The sequence below is a fragment of the Haliotis cracherodii genome, unplaced genomic scaffold (assembly GCF_022045235.1).
Source record: "Haliotis cracherodii isolate W230 unplaced genomic scaffold, xgHalCrac1.p SCAF_1, whole genome shotgun sequence".
NCBI lineage: Eukaryota > Metazoa > Mollusca > Gastropoda > Lepetellida > Haliotidae > Haliotis > Haliotis cracherodii.
Genome location: NW_027266264.1, coordinates 82,644,452 through 82,656,990, shown reverse-complemented (window position 1 = coordinate 82,656,990; position 12,539 = coordinate 82,644,452). Strand labels below are relative to the sequence as shown.

Below are 12,539 nucleotides of genomic sequence, written 5' to 3'. Positions count from 1 at the left end.
AAGCTTGACATCTGATTTAAAGGAATAGATTTGTCAGACTCAATGACTTGGTTGGTTGTGTGTCATGGTACCAAATGGTGTGGGTTTTTTTCTGGCTCAGGGTCTGGTTTCTATGTTAAAGTGTAGGAGTTATGGTAACTTTGCAGAATGCAGCGCAGACTCAATTGTTTACAGACAGATAGGATGTAGCTGGAAAATTGTCGACTGCAGCCGTGAACAGCATTCATTCAATTTGGCTTGTGTCCACTCTCTCTGGAACCGGGTCTGCTATAGGAACAATGGATAAACGATTGTCTGTCCTGTTTGTCTACAGGCGTTATTGACATACACTGTCATGTTTACTGGTTGATCAGCTATGTAGGACCAACCAACAATGCGCCGCGGACTCTCACAAGGAAGGACCATCTCTGTGGTCTAGTACCCCCAAAAAGGCCTGGAGAGCGGAAGGTCCGGGGTTTGATTCACAGCCTCGACATACCAAAAGACGTTAATAGATGGTACTTGTTGTTACCCTGCCTGGCGCTCGGAATTATGGGGTCAGCTCGGAGTCGGTATTCTGTGTCTGAGCTGGGTATTCGTGTTAAACTGCGGCATGGTATCTCTATAACTATATCACTCTAACATCGGCATTAGTCTGGACTAGTGCGCACGCACGTACGCACACACACACCATATCAAAGAAATGAAACAGCAAAGAGAAAAGACAGAATGCTTGGAACTGTTCTAAGTATCACTTTGGTCCCTGAATTTCACGCAACAATACTGTCTTGAAAACTTCATAAATCTACATTAAGTTTACTCACTTAGGTAACATGATGGTGTAAGCGTTAGATGATCATGCCACAGACCTGGTTCGCTCCTTCTCCCTCCAGTTTAAAGTCAACAGCTGGCGAGCTACAACAGGCCGAGCATATTCCAGTTATATAGCATGTAACACGACTCAACATATTCCAGCTATATAACATGTAACCAACGCCAAACATATACCAACTACAACACGCCAAACATAGTCCAGCTATATAGCATGTAAACAACGCCAAACATATTCCAGCTATATAGCATGTAACACAACTAAACATATTCCAGCTATAACATGCCAATAATATTCCAGCTATATAACATGTAACACAACTAAACATATTCCAGCTATAACATGCCAATAATATTCCAGCTATATAACATGTAACACAACTCAACATATTCCAGCTATGACATGCCAATAATATTCCAGCTATTTAACATGTAACACAACTAAACATATTCCAGCTATATAACATGTAACACAACTAAACATATTCCAGCTATGACATGCCAATAATATTCCAGCTATATAACATGTAACACAACTAAACATATTCCAGCTTTGACATGCCAATAATATTCCAGCTATATAACATGTAACACAACTAAACATATTCCAGCTATAACATGCCAATAATATTCCAGCTATATAACATGTAACACAACTCAACATATTCCAGCTATAACATGCCAATAATATTCCAGCTATATAACATGTAACACAACTAAACATATTCCAGCTATATAACATGCAACACAACTAAACATATTCCAGCTATGACATGCCAATAATATTCCAGCTATATAACATGTAACACAACTAAACATATTCCAGCTTTGACATGCCAATAATATTCCAGCTATATAACATGTAACACAACTAAACATATTTCAGCTATAACATGCCAAACATATTTCAACTATATTATATGTAACCAATGCCAAACATATTCCAGCTATAACATGCCCAACATATTCCAGCTGTAAAAAGGCAAACACATTACAGCTATATAACGTAGCCGACGCCAAACATATTCCAGCTATGTAACTTGTAACCGATGCCAAACATATTCCAGCTATATAACTTGTAACCGACGCCAAACATATTCCAGCTATATAACTTGTAACCGACGCCAAACATATTCCAGCTATAACACGCCAAACAGATTCCAGCTATATAACATGTAACACGCCAAACATATTCCAGCTATAGCTCATCATATTCCAGCTATATAACATGAAACCGACGCCGAACATATTCCAACTATATAACATGTAACCGACGCCAATCATATTCCAGCTATAACATGCCCAACATATTCCAGCTATATAAAGGCAAACACATTCCAGCTATATAACATGTAGCCGACGCCAAACAAATTCCAGCTATATAACTTGTAACCGACGCCAAACATATTCCAGCTATAACACGCCAAACAGATTCCAGCTATATAACATGTAACACGCCAAACATATTCCAGCTATAGCTCGTCATATTCTAGCTATATAGCATGTAACCGACGCCAAACATATTCCAGCTATAAAAAGGCAAACACATTCCAGCTATATAACATGTAGCACAGGTAGATTTTGTAAATTCATTGTACCCAATAAAGTCGATATATTTAATTTAATATCATAGATACAAATATGAAATTTTGAAGCTCAATAGTCACATTTGTCTTTGTACAAAGGCATTGTACGTTTTCATGTCACCTAAGGCCACAAGTTTGCGCTGAACTCAGTAACTGACCCGGGCAGCAATCACGGCACTGACTGGATAAGTGTACGAATTCTGTTCTGCGGAATTCTGCGCCATTCTGCTTGTAAGGAGTTGGTCAGTTATGGGAGTGTCTGCGGCGTGTTCTGACGTTGACGTACACGTCGGTCAAATTCAAGCCTCGAAAATTGGTTTCTGACGTTCTGGTCCGATATCTTCCTCAAACCAGGGATGCGTCATGCAGTCTCCGTAGCTGTGGCATTGCGATGACGTAGGTGGAACAGTCGAATGTAGCGGATCTTGTGCAAGGGTGGTAACTCTTGGTCGGCCGGTTCTCGGACGGTCTACAGTGGAATTGAACTGTGTGTATCGGTTCCAAAGGCGGCAAATGGTGCTGTGGTGGACGTTGAAGTGGCGTGCAACAGAAGACTGCAATTCTCCTCTTTGGTTGGTTGGTTGGTTGGTTTGTTGTTTAACGCCGCACTCACCAATATTCCAGCTATATCATGGCCTGTAAATAATCGAGTCTGGACCAGACAATCCAGTGATTAATATCATGAGCATTGATCCACGCAATATTGGGATCGATGACGTGCATCAACCAAGTCAGCGAGCCTGACCACCCGATCCCGTTAGTCGCCTCATACGACAAGCATAGTCGCCTTTTCCCGGAAAGCATTGGTTGCTTAAGACCTATTCAATCCCTGGATTTTCACGGGTCCCCCTCTTTGGATACTCCCTATGGCGATGTTTCGATCGGCAGCGCTGAGCCTCCGCATTTTCGAACTTGAAAAATGTGGCAATTTATGCTTGCCTTTCTATAGCCACTACCACGAGTTACGAATGCTATAACTTGCACGTGTATTTTGCTTTACTGTTTTCCTCCATGACAGTTTTGAACAAGTGCGAAAACAATGCCATTTAAGACATTGCAAATCGACAATGGCTGCGTTTTTACGCAGCGTTTGTCTGATATCAGGCCACCAACATTTTCTGAAGAAATATATCCAATTTATAAACCGAATTTTGTGTATATAAATTGTGTAAGGTTCAATGAACTACATACTACCTGTTCGTTTCTTTTTTTGATGAGTGCATGTTGTCTGAGGCATTTTATAATCGATTCTCTTACATTAAAAACTGGAACTGAATAAATGTCATCTTTAAAGACACGTGCAATTTTTATCTCTTTCGAAAACAATCAACTCGCATTTCAAAGTTTTAAATGGGAATATATATTTCAACATGCTTCAAAGAGTATTTGACTAGTTCAGGTTAGGTTATTGGAAACTTGAGAGGAACCATTTCCGTTAAGGCTTCGGAAAGTTTCATTTCAAGGGAGGTAACTCTTGTGTACTTAGCAAATGATCGGTGCGTACTCGGCTCCGGTGGTTCAGTCACCAAAGAAACCGTGGATGGTACTAGTCACGATGTCAACGATTACAATATTGTGTTTGCGTTCGTGATTGTAAAAAGAGATCTTACGAAAATATTTACTTATTAATGTGAGTAAGGTACAGTAAGGTGTAGGGCCTATCCCTCCACCACAAGTCTGTAGTCTATCCGCGCTTCTATTCTTCAGTTGTAAATACGTTTGGTTGGGCGTTGGGGTGAAAATCTGTATATCACCACTGTAGTGAATAGACCAAATGTATACCCCCACTGTGGTGGAGAGAGAAAACCTGTATACCCCCACTTTGGTGGAGAGAGAGAACCTGTATACCCCCACTGTGGTGGAGAGAGAAAACCTGTATATCTCCACTGTGGTGGAGAGAGAAAACCTGTATACCCATACTGTGGTGGAGAGAAAAAACCTGTATAACCCCATTGTGGTGGAGAGAGAAAACCTGTATACCCCCACTGTGATGGAGAGAGAAAACCTGTATACCCCCATTGTGGTGGAGAGAGAAAACCTGTATACCCCCATTGTGGTAGAGAGAGAAAACCTGTATATCCCCACTGTGGTGGAGAGAGAAAACCTGTATAACCCCATTGTGGTGGAGAGAGAAAACTTGTATACCCCCACTGTGGTGGAGAGAGAAAACCTGTATACTACCACTGTGGTGGAGAGAGAAAACCTGTATACCCCCACTGTGGTGGAGAGAGAAAACCTGTATATCCCCACTGTGGTGGAGAGAGAAAACCTGAATATCCCCACTGTGGTGGAGAGAGAAAACCTGAATATCCCCACTGTGGTGGAGAGAGAAAACCTGTATACCCCCATTGTGGTGGAGAGAGAAAACCTGTATACCCCCACTGTGGTGGAGAGAGAAAACCTGTATAACCCCATTGTGGTGGAGAGAGAAAACCTGTATACCCCCACTGTGGTGGAGAGAGAAAACCTGTATATCCCCACTGTGGTGGAGAGAGAAAACCTGTATAACCCCATTGTGGTGGAGAGAGAAAACCTGTATACCCCCATTGTGGTGGAGAGAGAAAACCTGTATAACCCCACTGTGGTGGAGAGAGAAAACCTGAATATCCCCACTGTGGTGGAGAGAGAAAACCTGTATACCCCCACTTTGGTGGAGAAAGAAAACCTGTATATCCCCACTGTGGTGGAGAGAGAAAACCTGAATATCCCCACTGTGGTGGAGAGAGAAAACCTGAATATCCCCACTGTGGTGGAGAGAGAAAACCTGTATATCCCCACTGTGGTGGAGAGAGAAAACCTGAATATCCCCACTGTGGTGGAGAGAGAAAACCTGTATACCCCCATTGTGGTGGAGAGAGAAAACCTGTATACCCCCACTGTGGTGGAGAGAGAAAACCTGAATATCCCCACTGTGGTGGAGAGAGAAAACCTGTATACCCCCACTGTGGTGGAGAGAGAAAACCTGAATATCCCCACTGTGGTGGAGAGAGAAAACCTGAATATCCCCACTGTGGTGGAGAGAGAAAACCTGTATACCCCCATTGTGGTGGAGAGAGAAAACCTGTATACCCCCACTGTGGTGGAGAGAGAAAACCTGTATATCTCCACTGTGGTGGAGAGAGAAAACCTGTATATCCCCACTGTGGTGGAGAGAGAAAACCTGAATATCCCCACTGTGGTGGAGAGAGAAAACCTGAATATCCCCACTGTGGTGGAGAGAGAAAACCTGTATACCCCCATTGTGGTGGAGAGAGAAAACCTGTATACCCCCACTGTGGTGGAGAGAGAAAACCTGAATATCCCCACTGTGGTGGAGAGAGAAAACCTGTATACCCCCACTGTGGTGGAGAGAGAAAACCTGAATATCCCCACTGTGGTGGAGAGAGAAAACCTGAATATCCCCATTGTGGTGGAGAGAGAAAACCTGTATACCCCCATTGTGGTGGAGAGAGAAAAACTGTATACCCCCACTGTGGTGGAGAGAGAAAACCTGAATATCTCCACTGTGGTGGAGAGAGAAAACCTGTATATCCCCACTGTGGTGGAGAGAGAAAACCTGAATATCCCCACTGTGGTGGAGAGAGAAAACCTGTATACCCCCACTGTGATGGAGAGAGAAAACCTGTATATCCCCACTTTGGTGGAGAGAGAAAACCTGAATATCCTCACTGTGGTGGAGAGAGAAAGCTTGCATATCCCCACTGTGGTGGTGAGAAAAAAACTGTATATCCCCACTGTGGTGGAGAGAGAAAACCTGTATATCCCAATCTAATTACGGAGTAAACCTTGATACTTACTGTTCAGTATTAAGGGACATATGACCTAATGTGACCTATTGTGGAAACGAAATTGATGTGGCCATGTGTATTTTGTGCATAAGATCATCTTATAACAACAAAATAAATTAGCTGCATAACTGTCACTTCATAACTTTTTGAAGAAATATTATTTTCCTGAATACCTCGGATGTAAATTCACCCTTTAAAAGGAGGGATATGTACAACTCCCCTTTGGATAAACAATAACTACATTTAATTTCGCCTCTGCCGCAATATGTACATCAACAACGTTAAAGTTCAGATTATCCTGTTGTTCAAAAGGAAGTTGTGTAAAAATATTTTAAATTCACAATAATCTCATATAAATACAATGCACACAGAAAACCTGTTTATATTCCCCTGTATGGTACATTGGCAATACCTATATTTCTACAAATTGCTACAAAGAACCGCCTTTATCCACGCAGTGGAAGCTGCAATTACCTACATGTCCCTTTTGTGTAATAAAGACAGACTCGGGGTAGAACTGCGTGCACTTGAGAGGATGATGGCAGCTGTCAAGATACATTAGCGATGTCGATAGAGATGTCTCGCACGGTCGGGTGAATGAGACGGAGCTGTCCCCACCTCTCCCATGTGTTCAGCCCTCGTGATTCAGCCTGGCAGGGAGCTCCATCGACAACCTCCACCCAATAGAAATCCAGCCATCCGTTACCCGTCGCATGGTTCTCTGCCGAGTTCACACCCGGTGACTCAAGCCGCTCGTTTGTTCAAGTTTATATGTATCAGTTTGCGACGAATGCATTTGAGTCCCATGACGTGAAACATACTCATATTACAAAACCATGACTATATTCATTGAATTTAAATGTTATGCCCTCCGGATGCAGTTTATATATTAATTGGTGTAGTATATGATTATGAAATGCCAGGGCTGAATGGAAGGTGTAATTATTGATGACAATAAACATACACTAAACAGGAGCATAACAACATAGCCAAGTAGGCCGAGAGGCTCTAATTCATGGTTTTATTCCTCGTGTACTGAATTATACCGGGCTAATGACGATGGATAGATGACTTCAATCAATTCAATCTTTGATCCTGTTCAGTAGAGTATGTTCAACAACCTATGCTTCATATACTCCGTGGGCAATGCTCTCATGGTCGTCTGCATGCATACTCGCTGTTGCCCGGGGGGAGAGGATGCTCCCGCGATGTACACATCACGGTGCAGTACTGTTTCAATTGTATCCAATTAAACAATTTAAAACAGTTTAAGGGAATTCGAAATTTAATTGCACAGAATGATAGGTTTCTAAATCTACATCACTGACCAATCAGATGGCGATCTAGGGTTTATCTAGGGAACCATCCAAAGGTCTTCTGTTACGACGGTCATCGACATACGGCGTTTTCCATATGCGTGTACTGAACTAGTATATCCATTCTTGTCAGATGGGATTGTACAGACGTAGTATAAAAGTACCCGTTTCACTCGTTGATTCGTAATTTGGGAAAAAAAACCTTGATAAAATACACATATAAAGCCAATATATTTTTGCTCTGACACTCTCCGTCTACTTGAGTGCTCCTCTCACAAGACAAACACACACCCATACAAGGAAAGTGTGAAAGTTATTTTCGTAATACCCATCAAAACTATTAAATGTGCAGTGTATTCATGCCTCGATCTTGATATATTGGCTTACGCTGTACCCTGACTTGACCCCAGCTTTGAAGCCATGGTCTCGTTTGGCTGATCACAGTAGCGACGCGAACAGTGATCGCCAGTCATAAAGTAGGAGTTGTGTGTGTGTGGAGACGTCGGTAATTGACTTCTTCTAACTGTCAGGAACAAGATGACTCAAGCTAGGGAGCATGCAAGGAGGTACGCTGTGTCCCGCCCTCTCACAGGTAGCTTTCACGTGTCAGATACATCCACCCGGCTGCCCTCGTTTGTAACTTGAGTTGACAGAATAAAATTGTAGCCATTTGTGTATGGAAGATATTTTAAAACACAACTGTATTACATTCGGTGTATGACGTTTCGGAAACAATGAAACTCACGTCACATTATATAGTTTCAAATGGAATCATTTTCTCTGATCCAAAACAGAAATGACAAAGGTTTCAGCACAATCAGATTTGAAAGCAGAAATTAAGCACCAGAAAAGCTGAATGAGAGGCACTTGTGCTCCATGATTGGCAAAGAACCTTGTGTAATTATAGAGTTACTGTGCATGCATGAGCGATCCTTCTTCATATCGAGTAGCAACGCCAGGAAACACGGTTGGCACGTGCATATGATGTTATGATGTCCTAATGCAATAACATGTCACGACATTAGGCTGCCGAATCCATTATATTATTAGGACATTTTGCGCAGTTCAAGTAACGTCCATATAACGGGGCGTTTAGTTGTAGAAACAGATGATTAATTTGTATAACGTCATCAAGTTATAACCTGATTGGCATGCTTTTTTAACCCTCAATAAAATATATCGTATAACAAGTAACGAGGCATTATGTATGGGGGTGTTAATGAATTAAGGTATGTGAGTGAGTGAGTGAGTGAGTGAGTATGGTTTTACGCCGCTGTTAGCAATATTCCAGCATTATCACGACGGGGGACACCAGAAATGGGCTTCACACTTAGAACCTTTGTAGGGAATCGAACCGGGGTCTTCGGTGTGACGAGTGAACGCTTTAACCACTAGGCTACCCGACCGCCCCATCAAGGTATGTAGTTGTGAGATGGCAATTAGAGAATCTCACCCGCGTGTCGTTTCATATCAAATATATCAACACGAATCGATAATGTCCATTAACGCCAGTCAGCAATATTTCAGCTATATATCACTGCGACCTACACATACTCGAACCTGGGACACCTAAACCAATAGTTGCAGATCCGTTGGACACACGCATTCACACATAATGATTGAAATCATAGAACAATTATCAGACTCCGATTTCTCGAAACAAACTTCAATTAAAAAACTGATTGAGAAACTCAGCAAAATGCATTTCTTGAAATAAACTGAGTTCGATTTTGAACATAAACTGAGCCTACAACTGACTCTTTTTCTTTGAGAGACTGTGTTAGAAACTAAGCTGAGTCAAAATCTTAAACTCAGTTTGAGATTTGAGTAAAGACTTCAGTTTGTTTCGAGGAATTGGGGCCAGGAGTCGCTGAGGCCAAGCATACTAGGTACACCTGCGCACTTGAGCATAAAGACATTGAGGAACTGAGTGGCCAAAAGCAACGGGTAAATCTTAAGGCATTATACCATTGTATCAATTTGATAAAAATAAAAGTGTATCAGTTAATACATTCACAGTGAACAGCGCTGTCTCCATTTTAAAACGTATTTGGAACATGGCTTGCATTTCCATTAAGGTGGCATCTGCTTTTGTATGAATATTCATGTCCTAATCTTGGCGTATTGTGTCATCTGCATGAAGATAAGATATTGTATCATGTGTATGGCGTTGTTGTATCGTATGCTTGACGTTCGTGCTTGTAGAGGTTTATGCTGTGCTTGAAATTGTATCGTGTGCTTTGTGAAGATGTCATGTATGTACAAGTCGACATTCCATGTGTACAGCTCTGTGTATCATATGTACAACTCGCCGTGTCATTTGTACATCTGTACATCCACCCTAGCAATCCGTCACGCTGCTGGAACACACCTGAAGGCACACAGAGCCAGGGGCAACTGTGGAAACCAATACCAGATGTATTTCGCCCTTATTGCATTTGCCATGATTGACGGAGGTCACGTGGCTGAATTGTAATCCATGAAGATATCGCGACGCTGCCCGTCGAAAGCAGCAGTCCTACATATTTATCGCATTTCTTTTGTTCAACATCTCGCATTCCTGGTTTATCAGTCAAGGTGCTCGTCGCCTGTTCCAATGAGTGTTGAATCTGCAACACTGTTGACTGTTTATCTGCCTGTTGTATCTGTTACTCGCACTGTGACATATTGTCTTGTAGACAGCTTGCATTTCTCTCCCCGATGCTGTGAGACGTCGACGACGAAGTGATGTGAAGTGTCTGTGTGAGGGGCACCTGCTTAAGCCCGGAAGAAACTGTCTGGGCAGGTGTGTAAGACGACGTCGATGAAGTACCCAGCTAATATTACTCATTGACGCAGACGCGGATAGACAGGATCAGATGGTAGAATACAGCTGACAGGATCAGATGGTAGAATACAATTGACAGGATCAGATGGTAGAATACAGCTGACAGGATCAGATGGTAGAATACAGCTGGCAGGATCAGATGGAAGAATACAGCTGACAGGATCAGATGGTAGAATACAGCTGACAGGATCAGATGGTAGAATACAGCTGACAGGATCAGATGGTAGAATACAGCTGGCAGGATCAGATGGTAGAATACAGCTGACAGGATCAGATGGTAGAATGCAGCTGACAGGATCAGATGGTAGAATACAGCTGACAGGATCAGATGGTAGAATACAACTGACAGGATCAGATGGTAGAATACAGCTGACAGGATCAGATGGTAGAATACAGCTGGCAGGATCAGATGGTAGAATGCAGCTGACAGGATCAGATGGAAGAATACAGCTGGCAGGATCAGATGGTAGAATACAGCTGACAGGATCAGATGGTAGAATACAGCTGACAGGATCAGATGGTAGAATACAATTGACAGGATCAGATGGTAGAATACAGCTGGCAGGATCAGATGGTAGAATTCAGCTGACAGGATCAGATGGTAGAATGCAGCTGACAGGATATGATGGTAGAATACAACTGACAGGATCAGATGGTAGAATACAGCTGACAGGATCTGATGGTAGAATACAGCTGGCAGGATCAGATGGTAGAATACAGTTGACAGGATCAGATGGTAGAATACAGCTGACAGGATCAGATGGTAAAATACAGTTGACAGGATCAGATGGTAAAATACAGTTGACAGGATTAGATGGTAGAATACAGCTGACAGGATCAGATGGTAGAATACAGCTGACAGGATCAGATGGTAGAATACAGCTGACAGGATCAGATGGTAGAATACAGCTGACAGGATCAGATGGTAAAATACAGTTGACAGGATCAGATGGTAAAATGCAGTTGACAGGATCAGATCATAGAGTACAGTTGACAGAATCAGATGGTAGAATACAACTGACAGGATCAGATGGTAGAATACAACTGACAGGATCAGATGGTAGAATACAGCTGACAGGATCTGATGGTAGAATACAGCTGGCAGGATCAGATGGTAGAATACAGTTGACAGGATCAGATGGTAGAATACAGCTGACAGGATCAGATGGTAAAATACAGTTGACAGGATTAGATGGTAGAATACAGCTGACAGGATCAGATGGTAGAATACAGCTGACAGGATCAGATGGTAGAATACAGCTGACAGGATCAGATGGTAGAATACAGCTGACAGGATCAGATGGTAAAATACAGTTGACAGGATCAGATGGTAAAATGCAGTTGACAGGATCAGATCATAGAGTACAGTTGACAGAATCAGATGGTAGAATAAATGTTGACAGAATCTGATGGTACAATACAGTAGACAGAAACACACGATAGAATACAGTTGACAGATTTAGATGGTACAATACAGTAAACGGAAACACACGATAGAATACAGTTGACAGATTTAGATGGTACAATACAGTAGACAGAAACACACGATAGAATACAGTTTACATATTTAGATGAAACAATACAGTAGACAGAAACTATGGCAAAATACAGTTGACAGATTTAGATGGAACAATACAGTAGACAGAAACTATGGCAGAATACAGTTGACAGATTTAGATGGAACAATACAGTAGACAGAAACTATGGCAGAATACAGTTGACAGATTTAGATGGTACAATACAGTAGACAGAAACTATGGCAGAATACAGTTGACAGATTTAGATGGAACAATACAGTAGACAGAAACTATGGCAGAATACAGTTGACAGATTTAGATGGAACAATACAGTAGACAGAAACTATGGCAGAATACAGTTGACAGATTTAGATGGAACAATACAGTAGACAGAAACTATGGCAAAATACAGTTGACAGATTTAGATGGAACAATACAGTAGACAGAAACTATGGCAGAATACAGTTGACAGATTTAGATGGAACAATACAGTAGACAGAAACTATGGCAGAATACAGTTGACAGATTTAGATGGAACAATACAGTAGACAGAAACTATGGCAGAATACAGTTGACAGATTCCGATGGTACACTACAGTAGACAGAAACTATGGCAGAATACAGTTGACAGATTTAGATGGTACACTACAGTAGACAGAAACTATGGCAGAATACAGTTGACAGATTTAGATGGT

General features: G+C 41.9%; 1 protein-coding gene across 1 annotated transcript; it reads left to right on the top strand.

Moving 5' to 3' along the window:
* The first annotated feature begins 8,037 nt into the window (after nucleotides 1–8,037).
* LOC139458079 (collagen alpha chain-like) lies at nucleotides 8,038–11,737 on the top strand. The gene is made up of 2 exons (XM_071239389.1): nucleotides 8,038–8,092; nucleotides 10,407–11,737. Exons 1-2 carry the CDS (start codon nucleotides 8,038–8,040, stop codon nucleotides 11,735–11,737), a joined length of 1,386 nt encoding a protein of 461 aa, XP_071095490.1.
* The last annotated feature ends 802 nt before the right edge of the window (nucleotides 11,738–12,539 follow it).